Source organism: Eleutherodactylus coqui, chromosome 6 (genome assembly GCF_035609145.1).
Source record: "Eleutherodactylus coqui strain aEleCoq1 chromosome 6, aEleCoq1.hap1, whole genome shotgun sequence".
Classification (NCBI taxonomy): domain Eukaryota; kingdom Metazoa; phylum Chordata; class Amphibia; order Anura; family Eleutherodactylidae; genus Eleutherodactylus; species Eleutherodactylus coqui.
In genome coordinates, this window is record NC_089842.1 from 1 (window position 1) to 17,569 (window position 17,569).

The 17,569-nt window shown below is 49.3% G+C and overlaps 1 protein-coding gene across 1 annotated transcript in view; it reads right to left on the reverse strand.

Moving 5' to 3' along the window:
* Positions 1-2,228: 2,228 nt before the first annotated feature.
* The window catches only part of PCSK7 (proprotein convertase subtilisin/kexin type 7), a gene marked incomplete at its 3' end in the record, with an annotated part of 28,587 nt that continues 13,246 nt past the window's right edge, over positions 2,229-17,569 (reverse strand). Inside the window, exons 6-10 of the mRNA XM_066605995.1 lie at positions 14,237-14,291; positions 11,957-12,095; positions 11,383-11,483; positions 4,064-4,231; positions 2,229-2,402 (exon numbers count right to left, since the gene is read on the reverse strand). Of these exons, the coding sequence (XP_066462092.1) occupies positions 2,229-2,402; positions 4,064-4,231; positions 11,383-11,483; positions 11,957-12,095; positions 14,237-14,291 (637 nt within the window). The remainder of the gene's footprint in view (positions 2,403-4,063; positions 4,232-11,382; positions 11,484-11,956; positions 12,096-14,236; positions 14,292-17,569) is intronic.

A 17,569-nucleotide genomic window follows, 5' to 3' on the forward strand; every position in this document is an offset into this window, starting at 1 on the left:
GAACAGTCTTATCTCAGATCTCCAAAGGTATTCTTTACCATAAATACCTTAGTGAAGATGTGCAGGGAGGAAAAAGAGGCTTCACCTATTGGTTTACCACTGAAGACCACCAGCCCAACACAGAGGATATATGTAAACAGGTCATGGACAGAGCCCTATTTTACTGCAATTGAAACAATTAAAAAAAAACAAAAAACATCTGCCCCCGGAAGTTGTCAGCATGCAGTTCCATCTCAGGCAGATATGATGAGTTGTGGGGGGATTAGATGAACAGTCTTGGCCTATAAGAGGCTCTCGGAGACTCCTTGTGTGCAGCGACCTCTTCTTCCACTTGTAGAGCTTGTTGGCCACTAGACGCCTCTACGACGCAGAGAAAAGATTTCACCCGTTACCAGAGGGGGGCGCATTACTGAGATAGGAGAAGCTGGATGGTCGTATCGATGAAATGTCCCCTCCGACCGCCACCGTCGCCCCCCATTGCGTGTACGGCCTCCGACCGCCACCGTCGCCCCCCATTGCGTGTACGGCCTCCGACCCCCACCGTCGCCCCCCATTGCGTGTACGGCCTCCGACCCCCACCGTCGCCCCCATTGCGTGTACGGCCTCCGACCACCCCCCCGTCGCCCCCATTGCGTGTACGGCCTCCGACCCCCCCCCCCCCCCCGTTGCGTGTACGGCCTCCGACCCCCCCCCCCCCCCGCCCCCATTGCGTGTACGGCCTCCGACCCCCCGCCCCCATTGCGTGTACGGCCTCCGACCCCCCGCCCCCATTGCGTGTACGGCCTCCGACTCCCCGCCCCCATTGCGTGTACGGCCTCCGACCCCCCCCCCCCCCCCCCGTCGCCCCCATTGCGTGTACGGCCTCCGACCCCCCCCCCCCCCCGTCGCCCCCATTGCGTGTACGGCCTCCGACCCCCCCCCCCCGTCGCCCCCATTGCGTGTACGGCCTCCGACCGCCCCCGTCGCCCCCATTGCGTGTACGGCCTCCGACCGCCCCCGTCGCCCCCACTGCGTGTACGGCCTCCGACCGCCACCGTCGCCCCCCATTGCGTGTACGGCCTCCGACCGCCACCGTCGCCCCCCATTGCGTGTACGGCCTCCGACCGCCACCGTCGCCCCCCATTGCGTGTACGGCCTCCGACCGCCACCGTCGCCCCCCATTGCGTGTACGGCCTCCGACCGCCACCGTCGTTCCCCATTGCGTGTACGGCCTCCGACCGCCACCGTCGCCCCCCATTGCGTGTACGGCCTCCGACCGCCACCGTCGCCCCCCATTGCGTGTACGGCCTCCGACCGCCACCGTCGCCCCCCATTGCGTGTACGGCCTCCGACCGCCACCGTCGCCCCCCATTGCGTGTACGGCCTCCGACCGCCACCGTCGCCCCCCATTACGTGTACGGCCTCCGACCCCCACCGTCGCCCCCCCATTGCGTGTACGGCCTCCATCACCCACCGTTGCCCCCATTGCGTGTACGGCCTCCATCACCCACCGTCGCCCCCATTGCATGTATGGTCTCTGACCCCCACCGTCGACCCCATTACATGTAGGGCCTCTGGCACTCACCGTTGCCTCAGTTCGCAGTGATATCATGAACCGGGTTGCCTTCAGGAATGAATCCAGGTTTAGTTTGGATGCCGACAATGGCCGTATTTGTGTCTGGAGACCTCGGAGTGAGCAGCTCAATCCTGCCCCCTGCTGAGGAGATGGTCTGGGGGGGCCATAGCATACAACAGTAGGTCAACCTTAGTAGTGGTATAAGGGACAATGACAGCTCAGCGATATGTTCAGGACATCCTGCAGCCACATGTGTACCTCTCATGGAGGCTTCCAAGAGGCAGCAGGCTAATGCTCGGCCGCACATACAAAGGGGTCACAGTAAGCCCCCCACAACATTGTCACACTTCCATGGCCAGTCGCGAGATTTATCACCAATAGAATATGTATGGGACCATCTGGGACACCAGCTTCCACAGTCGACGAGTTTACCTGATCTAGAGGCCTCCATGCATATATCACATCTTGTTGCCAAGCTAGAGGTGGCCCAACAAGGGGTCAGTTTTACAAATCACAGAGAAAGCTATATTCCAGTCACACACACACACACACACACACACACACACACACGTACATACATACATACATACATACATACATACATACATACATACATACGTACATACATACGTACACACACAGCTTCTATACACTCCTATTGGATGGATGTTACTGACAATGAAAGTATTAGCAACAAGCAGAAATCCCTCCGAAATAGTGTTGTCAGACGCTCCTTCACCTTAGCAGCATTTGTAAGACGCCAGGCATTCAACAGGCCGAATCCATGCTGATGGCTGTGACTAAATCCGGCTCCGTTGGTCTCCCAGGCTGCCTGATGGTCTTCATACTGCAGGTGGATTGGGAGGAAGAGCGTCAGGAGACGATTAGTGAATACAACAGAGAATATATACTAATGTTTAGCAGAAGATCTGCATTCTTCTTTTATTCTTTAACCCTTTCCAATCCACTGTCTGACGTCTGAAGACGTTATGATTTAAGGCTGTACAGCTCCAATGTTGGAAGACGTCCGTCGAGGTTCTCTTACTGTATATTGCCAGCCTCTCTGCTGTCAGTCTATCCAAATTGTCACCTCACGCAGTACTGGCTTTAGCCAGCAGATAGCGCCCTTTTATAACGGCAGAAAAAGATTAAGCCCCCTAGGGAAACCAGAATACAAATTGGAATGGAAAGGGTTAAATCATGAGTTACATACTATAGAAACGTATAAGAGGGCGGTCCCTGAAAATGCTGTCTGTAGTTACATCCAGCCCAAAGTGATGGGATCTTGACTTATTAAAAAAAAAGGTTTCTATCCCCAGACACCCCAGAACTGATGTGAGAACTGCACCCCCTACTGTTTTTATCCCCAGACACCCCGGAGCTGATGTGCGAACTGCACCCCCTGCTGTTTATATCCCCAGACACCCCGGAACTGATGTGACAACTGCGCCCCCTGCTGTTTATATCCCCAGACACCCCGGGAATGGTGTGAGAACTGCACCCACCTCGCCCCGGCTGTTTCTATCCCCGGACACCCCAGAACTAATGTGAGAACTGAACCTCCTCTCCCCGGCTGTTTGTTCCCAGATATCCCAGAATTGATGTGTGAACTGCACCCGCTGCTGTTTATATCCCCAGACACCGCAGAACTGATGTGACAACTGCGCCCCCTGCTGTTTCTACCCCCAGAACTGATGCGAGAACTGCACCCCCCGCGGTTTCTATCCCCAGATACCCCAGGACTGATGTGTGAACTGCACCCCCTATTTATATCCCCAGATACCCCAGAACTGATGTCAGAACTGAACCCCCCCCCCCCCACCCCCCCGGCTGTTTATATCCCCAGTTACCCAGAATTGAGGCGAGAACTGCGCCCCCTGCTGTTTCTATCCCCAGACACCCCAGAACTGATGTGACAACTGCGCCCCCTGCTGTTTCTATCCCCAGACCTCCTGCAACTGATGTGAGAACTGCGCCCCCTGCTGTTTCTATCCCCAGACCCCCCGCAGCTGATGTGAGAACTGCGCCCCCTGCTGTTTCTATCCCCAGACCCCCCGCAGCTGATGTGAGAATTGCGACCCCTGCTGTTTCTATCCCCAGACACCCCAGAACTGATGTGAGCACTGAACCTACCTCTCCTGGCTGTTTCTATCCCCAGATACCCCAGAACTGATGAAAGAACTGCGCCTTCTGCTGTTTATATCCCCCAGACACCCCAGAACTGATGTTAGTACTGCGCCCCGTTATATATATGGTCAGAACGTGTCAGCACTTCTATCTAATATGCAGCATCTAAAGGAAGGTTCCTGTCCGCAGGGGCCGATATTCCCGCAGAACCATTTCCTCACTGAGTGGGATCTACAACACGATGATTTGCTGTCGTTCTGAAGTAGGTCCAACGCGCTACTAGATAGAGGCTCTAATCAGCCATTTATAGTATAATGCGCCGTGAATAAACACAAACGGTTCTGTGGAAAACCATTAAAAAACAAAAAAACATCACTTTACTTTTGTAGCTGTAAAAACGATAATGTGCTGGACGTCCCTCCAGGTGAGACACGGCCGGACCTCCAGCATCAGAGCAATCATCCCAGCAGCTATAGGAGCGGCAGCAGACGTGCCTGTATGACCTTCTGTGCATCCTGTCCCCTTCTGCAGATCCCAGTCTGAGGTCACCTAAAATGGAAAGACATGGGTGGTCACCTCTGCCACGGGAACCATCACAGAGCATCCTTACAGAGAACACCCCGTATTCACCTCTTAGAGTAATCTTACAAGTCTCACAAAGCCACACTGCATTTCCAGGGGGTGCTAAATGTGGTGGATACCTGGCCCGTTATACCCAGTACCACCTTATTGGGAGGGGGGAGGATATGATGCAACCTTTTAATTGACTGGTCCAAACAATGTTCATTTCACTCTATGGGTCAGTGTGATGTATGGAGTTCCACCACCATTGCACAAGGGTAACACTTGGCCTTTTTTTTCCTTCTAGGTTGAAGTGTATTATGCGTGTCAGGTAACTTATTAGGTCCTGCCCCTGGTGTAGTGAAATTAGGGGAGCTGAGGGTCAGCAGACTGATGTACAGCTGCAATGAAAATTAGTCAACTCTCATTGCAAGTTAGTTTGGGGGGGGTTTTTTGCCAAATTTAGAAGATATCAGCTACTTGCAAAAAAAACCTCCCAAAATTAAAAAAAAATAATAAATTCCAATCGCTCAACACAACTAATAGAACAAATGCCAATGAAAGTGCGATCTTGCTGATAAAGACTGCAAGGTTGTATTTAAGACTACTAGAATAGTATTTAACCACTTAGTGACGGAGCTTTTTTGCTTCCCCCCCCCCCCCATTTCCGTTTTTTCCTCCTTATCCATTGACGTCGCTGTATGAGGGTTGTTTTTTGCGGGCCGAGTTGTATTTTTCAATGGTGCTATATAATGTACTGCAAAAATTTTTTTCTTAATTCTAAGTGGAGAGAAATGGGAAAAAAATGACATTCCACCATCTTTCGTTGCGGCCTGTTTCTACGGCGCACAAATTGCAACAAAAATGACTAACTTTATTCTATGGGTCAGTACAATTACTACGATACCAAACTTAGTTTTTTTTTTGCTGTACTACTTGAATTTTTTTTTTTAAGATATTTAATTTTTTTAAATTTTCTGCGCACAGTAACTTTTATTTTTCAGTCGACACGGTTGTGTGAGGGCTCATTTTGTGTGGTACGTCCTGCAGTTTCCGTTGGTACCACTGAATACAAACGACTCTTTAATCGCTTTTCATTACATTTTTTCTTGGGGATAGGGTGACAAAAAAAAAGCGCATTTCTGGCGTTCTTTATTTTTTTTGGACGGCGTTCACTGTGCGGCATAAATAATCCATTACTTTGATCGGACTTTTACGGACGCAGCGATACCAAACGTTGTTTTTAGCTTTACACTTTCTTTTAGTCCCCAGGGGGGAGCACAAACAGTGATGCTTTCATCGCTCCGGCAGTATGATGCAATGCCATAGCATTACATCGTACTGCATTCTGACATGCAGCCTACCAAGCCACCCCATGGGGACGGCTTGATGGGCAGACTGCCAAGACAGTCATGAGGACTTTTAGAAGACCACTAGCTGCCATGACACCTGCACGTCTCCTGCGTTCTCACCACGGAGGGGACCGTATAGGACCCCCGAACATCGGTCGGGGGATTTAAATGTCGCTCTCAGAATTGACAGTGACATTTAAAGGGTTAAAAGCCGCGAACGGCCGCACCTGGCTGATTGCAGCTATTGCCCGCGGGTGCCAGCTGTAATAAACAGCCGATGCCCGCGCTCCATACACGTCCTGCAATGGCAGGACATAAAAACCCTATGGGGCCGTCACTAAGGGGTTAACAAGGAGAAATGCAAAGTCCTACATCTGGGAAAAAAAAAAAAAAAATATGAAAAAAAGCACATACAGGATCAGTGCAACTGGCCTAAGCAGCAGCACATGTGAAAAAGACTTGGGTATACTAATAGATCATACACTGAACATGAGTCAACAGTGTGATGCAGCAGCCAAAAAGGCAAACACAATTCTGGGATGTATAAGAGAAGCATAGAGTCTAGATCACATGAGGTCATTATCCCCCTCTACTCTTCCTTAGTCAGACCTCATCTGGAATACTGGGTCCAGTTCTGGGCACCCCACTTTAAAAAAGACAGACAAACTGGAGCAAATTCAGAGAAGAGTTACCGAGATGGTGAGCGATCTGCAAATCATGTCCTATAAGGAACGGTTAAAGGATCTGGGAATGTTTAGCAGAAGAGAAGGCTGAGGAGACTTAACGCCCATTTACATTAGACGAGTGTTGGGCAAACAATGCCCAACACTCATCCCTGTATCCCCGCGCTCCCGTGGAGCTAGCACAGCTGGCTTGCACACGGAGCGGCCAGCAGGGAAGTGGGGCAGTGCAGGAGACTTATCTCCTCTCGCTCCCCCGCCCCTCTTTAGTCACATAACACAGTCGTCGTGGGGGCGGTGGAACAAAAAGGGGGGGGGGGCTCTGTTTGCTTCTTTTGTCTAGTTGTTACGACTGGCAGGGGGCAGATTGACAGGGGATCCCTACGCCAGCCCTCTCCTGTGTCCCTACCTACTTGCCCCCCTGGGCTAGGCCCCAGGGCGACAACTGTGCGACGGTCCCTGCGCTGCACTAGTGACAGGGACCCCAAGGAAGGTGAGCAACTGGAAGCAACAAATGAGCAGACTAGAGAATAGTCGTGAAACAAGCAGGGTCAAACTGAAAGACACGTGCAGAGTACAGAAGGGCAAAACAGTCAGATAAAAAGGCCGAAGTCGAACACACAAAAGTCAGGTCAATTATTGCAGGTGTAGGCAGAGAAATCAAACCAAAACACTGGCAACCAGAGTCTGGGCCAGCAAGGTATAAATGCAGAACTCTCCACGCAGAGGGGCGGGGCGAAGTCACATGACGACCAGAGGAAATCATAAAGCCGCCTCCCCACGGCGGCACACACCGGCCGGAGCGCTGCACGGCCGACCAACCACCAGAGTGGGGGAACCCCGGACAGAGCCGCCAGCCCAGGCCCCCGCAGCACCAGGACGAGCATCCTGCACCAAGTGGGCCCTGGCGCCCCTAGTGGTAACCCCATATTTAAACACTAGTAACTACATTTTTCTAAAAATTAGTAGTGAAACCTCGCTGTTCATCGATAATCCATCCGAAAACAAGCAGTGAAATACTAAACCGATCATATAATGTATGACTCTTATAACGCCATGACTCCGCTACAGATCAGTCACACTTCATAACACTGGATAACCTAACAGCACAACCTAACCCGCTGTATTCCATAATGCTGCTGATTGGCTGGAACCGCTTCAAACTTTCACTTGTGTGGGTCTCTGGGAGTTGTAGTCTTATATGATAAAGCAACATAAGCAGTGCATCCTTGAAGCATACATTATAAAGATGGCTGAGAAGAAATGCCATCAATATTCGAATACTTGAAATACGGATTCATCCCTTCTACAAACGGACAGCTTCCCTTGTGCCTCATTTGATTCGAAAGGGCATTTTCGAATGAAGCTATGAAGCCTTCGAGACTGAGTGATCACCTTGCAAAAATGCATTCAGACAAAGTGGGTAAGCCCATTTCATTTTTCCAAGGTTTAAAGTCAAAGTTTAAGAACCGCAGCACTGTAGGCAAGCCATTTGAAAAATCTGCTTTCAATGTTGACAAAGGCCGCTTGCCTTCTATAAAGTTTTTTTTACAAATAGCGCAATGTGGCAAATCACATACTATTGAGGAAACACTTGTATTACCCGCAGTTAAAGAGATTGTCAGGACTATGCTGGGAACGGATGCGCGTGCCATGGTGAAAGAGATTCCTTTGAGTAATGACACGGTTTCAAGAAGAATTTACGAGATGGCTGCTGATGTGGAAGAAACGCTTTTGGACGTGTTAAAGAACACAGAATTTGTAATGCAAATTGATAAGTCCACAGTTAGAGACAATGAAGCTTTGCTGCTAGCTTATGTTCGTTTCATTAATCGGAATGAAGAGGTAGTGAAAACTGTTTACCAGAAATTTAACAGACATGAAAGGCTCCTCTATATACAAAAGAGGAGTTGTAACATCCCTTTTACAAATGTATTTGCTTGTGCAACCGGCAGAGCTGCATCCATGATTGGTCGATATCGCGGATTTATAGCCCATTTAAAATCTGCTGTACCTGGCATAATGGCCGCCCGCTGTGTGATCCATAGGCAGCACCTTGTTGCTAAACATTTAAGTGAGATTGCATGATTCTCTGCACTATGTAGTTAATGCTGTTAACAAGATAACAGCGCACTCTTTGAACAAAGTCTTTTCTGCAAGCTCTGTCAAGACCATGACGAAGAATTCGAACATCGACTCCTACACACCGAAGTGAGGTGGCTGTCAAGAGGAAAGTGCTTACGACGCTTCTATGAACTTTTTGACACAGTAGTCGAGTTTCTTCGGCCGACTGACCCAAGCCTTTGTGATGCAATCGAACTACGACGTCTTGACGTTGCCCATCTCGCAGACTTATTTGACTAACTTAACGAGGTCAACACAAAGCTACAAGGAGACAAAATGAATTTCATTAAGGCTAAAGGTATAATCTACCTTCATCGCCAAACTGGACCTTCATACCAATAACCTGAGTCAACGTGAGCTCTGTCAGTTTCTGAGTCTTCAAGAAATTGCATGCGAAGACGGAGACAAAACTTCAAGAAGCAGACTTAGACGTTTTTTGCTCACACCTCAAACAAGCCAAAGGAGACATGCAAACTAGGTTTCATGATCTATGTACCCTGAAAATACCAACGTGGGTACTCAATCCATTTTCAGCAGACGCAGGAGACTTGAAACACGATAGCAAAGCCCAAGCACTTTTCCAACAATGCGGCTATGAATGTTTTTACATTTTCAATTTTGTCCATGCAAGAAGGTAATGAGATGATCCAATGCTCGCCAGAACTGTGTAATCACCTTAGACAGTCTATGAGAAGCCCAGGTACATGTCCTATGGAAGGATCTAATGTGGACGGCTGATACTTCCAATTGCTGCTTAACACTGTGAAATACAGAGCCCAGCAGATATGCGGTTATGCCTTCCAAAATGAAGTGCCTGATGCTAGCAAGCACCACGTAACCATGCCATGTACAGCAAGTAACCGCACCCCGATACGTCTGACCACTGCATGTCCGAGTCATGTACAGAAGTCATACATTCCTCCCACGGAAGGGAAGCATGATGATGGAGGCTGCCTTACCTTGCATTCACTGTGTAATCATATCCAATACAGAGGCCAACAATGCATTGGACACGATTACCTTTGCAACCATCAGAGTGAGCCGGGATGCAACTACTCTTCTTCTGGAGAAGACACAATAAGCCTGCTAGAAGCTGGTCATAGCTGCAAAGTCGTGACCGATGCAGAGTCTGGTAGCACTACATTACTCTTCCATGGAAGGGGGTAATGGGGCGGTACATAACCACCATGCATAGTCAAAGTCTCAACGTGCTGCATTACTCTTCCTACAGAAGGTACTGGCCACAGTGAAAGCACTCTGCCCAAAGTCCTGGGCATTCACTTTAGTAAGGAGTGGGCAGTGGAAGCTCCTTTTCTAAAAATCCATGTAATATATGGTCTCCAGATAGGGAGGGAACAGATCTTAACCTGACAAAAGCAGATACTGTACTTCATTTTAGTCGAAAGGTCAAAAAGCGGTTTTCATTACTCAGTGCAGATGGATTGAATTTCAGGCCTGTTGTACCCCCAAAACAGTCAGGAAGACTGACAAAAGTGCTCATTTCAGAGGGCCAGTAAAGCTGAGCGGGGGAAGGTTGAGAAAAATGAGGGGGCCTCGCATTGCAGGTGAGACTGACTGGCCACAAGACTAAGCTTACAACTACCACAAGTACAGAGAGCAACTAGCCAAACTCTGCATCCCTTATGTAGGGGTCCATGGGAGGGGGGGGGGGGGGGGGGGTCATGATCTGGGCAGACACCTACCTGGTGTGATGCAGCAGGGGATATCAGAAAAGTTATGTCATCCCCGAATCCCGTCAAGAGGAAAAAAAAAAAATTGAAAGCAGAGAGGTCTGCCTCCTCCAAGATTTAGCTCAGATTTAGCTCAGTGTCTGCAGATAGGGTACAGCTGGTGGGAAGAACTACCACCTCTGGTACTAGGTGTTGTCCATGCCATTGGGGAACACAGCAAAACCTTGGCTGCCATTAGGAGGCAAGAAAATTTTGATTGCAACTGTAGTGATCTATCAAAACCTTGCAATCCGATCACTGTGGGGCCAAAGGAGTAGCAGAGGGAGCCTCTTCCATCTGTAAACCATTGAGATGTTGTGGTCAGCATCTAAGGGGTTAAAGGGCCAGGATCAGAGTATCTACTTCACAGCAAGAACAGCACAGCTTGTATCGCTACTTCTGCTGTCAAATTTATGGAAATCACAATGGTACCCCAATACCTGCTCTCTATGGCATAGTTGCTGTGCAGGAAGGGGTTAAGCAGCAGGCTGCATTGCTGCCATCAGTCAGGAAAAGTCCTAGATATTTACTTTGTGTTCACACAGCTCTATTTATTCTTCCACTTCCATCACTGCAGAAATAGATTTTGTTGGGCACTTCCAGTACGTGCAAAGTAAACTGTTGGCTTTACAACACCGAAGTCGATGGAGCATGCTGCCGTGTACAGTACCGTGCAAACGTTTTAGGCAGATGTCCTGCTGCAGAATAGATTTGGAGCCAATCGACAACAACCCCCAACATCCAGCCAATGTCATTAAAAACCATCTTCAGCATTGGGAAGAACAAGGAGTCCTGGTAGTGATGATATGGCCCCAAGAGAGCCTGATCTCACATCATCTAATCTCGGATTATAAGAGACAGAAGGATTGGAGAGAGCCGACATCCACAGAAGATCTGTGCTTAGTACTCCAAGATGTCTGAAGAAACCTCCCTGCAGAGTGCCTTCAAAAACTGTGTGCAAGGCAAGAACCGATGAAGGCGAAGGGTGTCACACTGGATAAACCGTTACACTAGCCGACATATATACAGCGACAAAAAAAAAAGGGAAAATCACCGCAGGGGCCCTTTAATGTTTTTTGTATAGGCAGTTAGTTGATATGATACAAGATGCTACTGAGAATCCTGCAGAGAACAGCAGAACAAAACGGTAGATCAGATTGTGATGGTCATTTGTAACTCTTGTAAATTTGCATTAGAATTTGTAACTTCAATCATTTACATTGGAAATAGAAGAAAGAAGTTTCAGCACTTACAATACTCCTCATCTGTTTGTCTCCGCTGCTGAAGGTCACCGCCAGCATCGAAGCGCATTCTTCAGCATAGAAAGGCATTTTACCGGCTTCATTAACAGCACCTTAAAAATAACATATCAATATACCGATCAAAGTCCAAGACTGCCACTCTAATAACCCACCCGCATGAAACATTGGGGACGTTTTACGTGATTAGAAACTCCAAAAACAGAGCGTAGGGCAGTTGGTTGAAACCTGCCGCTCTTAAAGGGGTAGTCCTCTGCTGAGCAGATCTCTTCCCCAACACCGGCAGCAGCCTGCCGCTCTTAAAGGGGTAGTCCTCTGCTGCGCAGATCTCTTCCCTTCAGGGCGATGCATGCGCTCCCCACAGAACAGCATGCGACATCCTGACTACTGGGTAGCGACTTTCTGCTCTGTCACCCTGTCATAACTACAGCGGCCATTAAATATAAACATCATACATTAAGGGACCTGTGCCAGTATCAGGAAAAGGGACATATTGGGGATGGCAATTCTCCAAAATCCTAAGTGTTAACAGGAAGGTTTAACTTGGTAAGCTGCTTTATGCCCTTACCTATAGTGACCGTGTAGATGGAGTTGGCATATCCATCATAGTTACAGTTATCGTTGTACTGGCCTCCGTTCCCACTGGCAACCACAAAAATACTCCCGAATCCTTTCCGTCCAGCAATGACTCCATGCTGAAGAGCGGCCTGCGGGTCAGTAAGACATCATGAGAAAAACCGGCACAGCTTTATAGGAGGTCAGTACGTCCTAAACTCACAGCATCCTCGATCCCCCACATGCAGAGTCTGAACCAGCAGGCCTGCGCTCGGGCATCAAGATAACAGTAGCGCAGGTACGAACACCTCCTGGAATTCGCTTGTGGGGAACATTTACATTTCTGATGTTCGTTTACATTTTGAAATTTCTATATCAGCCCAGCTATTCTCCCGGTTGACAGCGGGAGTCAGGTGACTGCTGCCTGCCAATCAGAGGCCATAAAGTCATTGCTCAGAACTCTTACCATCACAGAGCACAGGAGAATGGGCGGTGATGCTGCAGCTCCGATTGGCACGCAACGGTAAACCCCTATCGATCAGCTACTGATACCCTATCCTGAGGAGCTTGACAACCCACTTCAAAGAACAGAAGCCTAGAATGAAGATCTTACATTTCTTCTGGTTTGAGAGTTAGTTTAGCAGCGCCAGGGTCACCGCTGCTCTAGTGTATACTGTACGGCCTTATAGGAGATTGGGGGCCATTAATACCAAGCTTCTGTGGCTGCAGCAGCCTGCACTCTTCTGGGAAGGCTTTACACAAGGCTACAGAGCGCCTGCGGGAATTGGCGCACTTGGATGAGAAGGTCTGGCTTACAAACAGCAATTCAATTAATTGTTTGGCTCGGTGCGTATGCCTCGTCATGTCCCATTTCTTGTCTGTGATGGGTACAGGACAGGTGAGGAGTTTCATGTAGACCATGGCATCCACGTGCATAGCCTCATAGCAGGTCTGTGGATTAACACGGCACATAGCCACAAATGTACAAGCGTGCCGGAGGCCTGAAGGTGTTTGATCAGGTTGAGGTCTGGACTCTGTGCAGCCACTCCAGCTCCTCATCACCATCTTTATGAACCTTGCTGTGTGTGCAGTAATGCTGGAGCAGAAGCAGAGGCCTTCCCCTCAAGGGGTCTACAATGTCATTGTATTATGGTAGGCGTATTCCATCCACTAGACTGCCATATAATGAAGCGTGACGCATCCCTACAGAAGGGATTAAAGGCTGACATACACATAAGAGCTTAGTCACCCGAAACGGCTGATAACGGCAGAGCCAGATGACTGATCTGTATGGGGAGGGGTCAGTGATGGATGATTTGACATGCTGAATTTTCTTTTGTTCCACAGGAGATAAGCTGGCACCAGAGGTTTGGCTTACCTCCCTAAAAATACAAACACTCAGCTGAACCAGGCATTTGTGTGTATAGGACAGGCGAGTAAAACAGCTGGCGTAATACTCAGTGATGAAACCCTATTAACTTTCATTGTGGTATTGAAACATGCATTTTTTTTAAATGCACGTGAAACAAAAAAAAACCAAACCTCAGAATGTTGTATTTTAGTCCATATTATGGACCAAAATAGCCCATGCAATCCTATGGGAGTGGTAGAAATATGCATTGAATACGCATTAACTAAGCAAATTCACTGTGTATTTACACAGGACGGGAGGACAAATCTCCTGCACCTTCTTGCACCTATAAGTTGGAGTGATCATGGCGTAGTGCAAAAAATCCTAAATACACCAGGAATCTGCCCAATTCGTTCACATACATACGAAGCGTATTACGCCAAGCGAGCCCTTATCGCGAAAGGTCTAGCAAGACTATGCAGGACAGCGGCCACCACTTCTGGCAGCGAGTCTTCTGCTTGTGGCACTACAGGAGGCTACAAACACGACTACTGTACCTCTGCAAGGGCCGGATCGCACACATCCTTGTTTTTAAAAAGCACCTTGTTATTTTAGTGAAGGGGTTGTGGCCAAATGTTAGCAGCAAGTCAGTAGGAAAATGTTAAACATGCTACAGTTTCTCTCCAGGCTGCAAGTTTGGCTTTTTTTCCGGTGATTTTTCCATAGGCTTCATTGCAGAAAATAAAAAAAATGACTGCCAAAAGTGTGCAGACAAAAACAGCTTGTAAAAACGGCTTGAAATTCAATTCCAATTGTTTTTCTTTTTTACGAATGCCACAAAAAAGTGAAGGCAGCCTAAAGGGGCTGTGACCTAGAAATACACAACAATCTAGAATACAAGAGAGGCGTCACAGAGCATCTGCCTGCTTATGTAGTAAGTACCTTCCCCAGCTGATGAGGTCCATCAACAGTCTTCCCATCATCATCAGGACCCCAACTACAAGAAAAGAAGAAAACTCATTGATGAAGACATATTGTATATAGTTTAATGGATGACTAACAGCACTCAGGAGTACTAGTTTGTTTGTTTTGAGAAGGCACAATTTAAAGAGGTTTTCTTTTTTTACATGAAAGGGGTTGTCTGGTCACATAGAATCCTAGATAGGTGGAGTTGGAAGGCTCCTCCGGGATCATCGGGTCCTCCGGAGTCATAGGGTCCAACTTCCTGCTAAGTGCAGGATCCCTACATCATCCCAGACAGATGTCTGTCCGGTCTCTGAACACTTCCATTGAAGGAGAACTCCCCACCTCCCGTGGTAACCTGTTCCACTGATTGATCACCCTCACTGTCTAATATCTAATCTGTGTCTCCTCCCTTTCAGGTTCATCCCATTGCTTCTAGTCTTTCCTTGTACAGATGAGAATAGGGCTGATCCCTCTGCACTGTGACAGCCCTTCAGATATTTGTAGACAGCTATTAAGTCTCCTCTCAGCCTTCTTTTTTCGCTAAAAACATTCACTGAAAAGGAGTTGCACCAGGATTTAGAGTTACACCCTCTTGATAGGATAGGGGATAACTTGCAGATGGGTGGGGGTTTCACAGGGGTCCCATGTCTGCCACTCCCCTCATTGTGGGGTTACTGCACCACCAAAAAGGTGAGAAGGATACTGAAGGGATGACCAGCGCACCATTCATTTTCATCGCAACGGATGAGATACCCGAGCAGCCCCTGCTTAGATATTTCCATCAGCACCATTGAAATGAATGGAGTGCTGACCACACGTTTGGCCAGAACTCACTTTACGTTGAAGTCACTGCGGCCACAGCGACAGGAAGGAGGGAAACAGGAGTGCCGTTCTCAAGATCAGCGGGGGTCTCAGCGGTGAGACCCCCTCCGATCCACAAGTTCTCTCAGTGGATAAGGGATAACTCTAAATTCTGATACAACCCCTTTAAAAAAAAAAAAAAAAAAAAAAAAAAAAAAAGCAGCTTAGATTCTTTGATAAACCTAGTAATACTCACCTTTCTGCAGTCTGGAAAACTGTCCTTGAGCTCGATACATCAGCAGCTGTCCAAATCTTACTGGCGATTTGTAACAATGTATCAGTCGGCAGTCTAGACCATTTAAAGGGGTTGTCTTGAGGAAGCAGTGAAATTTTTTTTTTGCCCAGTCCCCCTTATTAAGCATACATTACTAAGCCCCCCTGTAAATGATTTTTCTAGCTGGTTTCTACTTACAGTTCCAGCAACTTATAAAAAGTTTCCCCAAGATGGCCGCCGGCTCTTTTCCCGTCGCTTGCTGTAGCCCGACGTGCACGCTCTCGAGACGCTACCAGCTGTGTCTCCCTGACAACCAGACGCCCCGCAGCCGCCGACCGGACCCACCGCGGCCGCCGACCACGGCACATGCTCTTGGGCCACAGTCACCCACCGCCAGGCAGCAGGTAACCGACGCTAGGCCCCGGGGCCACAGCGGCAGGCCCCGGGGCCACAGTGGCGGGCCACAGCGGCAGGCCCCGGGGCCATAGCGGCAGTCCGTCACTCGTCACCCCCGTCAGTCCGTCACCCATCACTTGGCTGGGCGGCTTCTCGGCACGGCTGGGCGGCTTCTCGGCTGGGCTGCTGGGCGGCTCAAGTTTCTGCACCTTCCTCTAACAGAGGATGGTAGCAGAATGGCCGCTCCAGCGCGCTCCTGAGAAGTTACAGCTCGTCTGCGCATGCGCAGAAGAGCTGTAGCGGCGAGCACGCTGAAGCGGCTCGTGCTCAGAGCAGAAGACCGGACTGCGCAAGCGCGTCTAAAAAAGCAAGCCGCCAGCGAAATTAGACGGAACCATGGAGACGAGGACGCTAGCAACGGAGCAGGTAAGTGAATAACTTCTGTATGGCTCATATTTAATGCACGATGTATATTACAAAGTGCATTAATATGGCTATACAGAAGTGTATAACCCCACTTGCTGCCGCGGGACAACCCCTTTAACTCAGAGCATTTTCTAGACTGGATGCAACTGTACCTGCTGCTTAGCTCAGAAGAGAAGGAGGGGAACGTGCACTAAGTCGGCATTTCCTGCGCCGGGATAGTAAGATATTCCCCAGTGCACGGTCTATTGAATACACGAAGAGGCCTCTTCATATATTCAGCGCATCCCCGGCAGCTCCATGCTCCTTTTGAGAAATGTACGCCAGGTCCCGATCGGGTGTGCATGTCTGGCATGAAGTATACATAAATTTGTCTGTCCGGTGTGGCCAATCTCCCTCCCAACATACCCCATCCACTTTTGGAAAAAGTGCCTGGGCTGGCGCAGAAGGCTGAAGAGTCTCAAAATTATTGCATAAGCCAAATTGTGCCAAATTGTGACTTTTCTATGCCAGAAAACTAGCATAGAAGCCTTCATAAATGTGCCTCTAGGTATATATAAAAGTGCCTTATTCACTGAGAGCAACCAAAAACCTTAAAAACGACAAGAAATTGATACACAACGTATATTAGAGTTATCGCTATGTAAATGAAAAGTTCAACCATCACATGACCAGGATAGATTTTCATCCGAACAAAACAAAGATGGTTCCTTGCTGACTGACTGCAAGCAGATGTCTTGAAAAATTATGAGGAAGTGATACATTAAAGGTAATCCAATCTCGGACATTTATTGCACATCTACACTGAATGATCACTGCATTAGGAACACTCACCTACTAACTGGTGGCTCCTTCTTTATGGATGATCACGGGCTCTCAGACACCCAGGAAACTGATTCCATAAGTTGGCGAACATCCTCCCTAATCCGCCCCCCCCCCTCCCGCGTCCATCACTGCACAGCCCCCCCCCCCCCCCGCGTCCATCACTGCACAGTCCTCCTCCTCCTCCCCCTCCCCCATCACTGTACAGTCCTCCTCCTCCTCCCCCTCCTCCCCTCCCCTCCCCTCCCCTCTCCTCCATCACTACTCAGCCCTCCCCCCCCCCCCTCGCGTCCATCACTACTCAGCCCTCCCCCCCCCCTCGCGTCCATCACTACTCAGCCCTCCCCCCCCCCCTCGCGTCCATCACTACTCAGCCCTCTCCCCCCCCCCCTCGCGTCCATCACTACTCAACCCTCTCCCCCCCCCTCGCGTCCATCACTACTCAGCCCTCTCCCCCCCCCCCTCGCGTCCATCACTACTCAGCCCTCTCCCCCCCCCCCTCGCGTCCATCACTGCACAGCCCCCCCCCCTCGCGTCCATCACTACTGAGCCGCCCCCCCTCGCGTCCATCACTACTCAGCACGTCCCCCCCC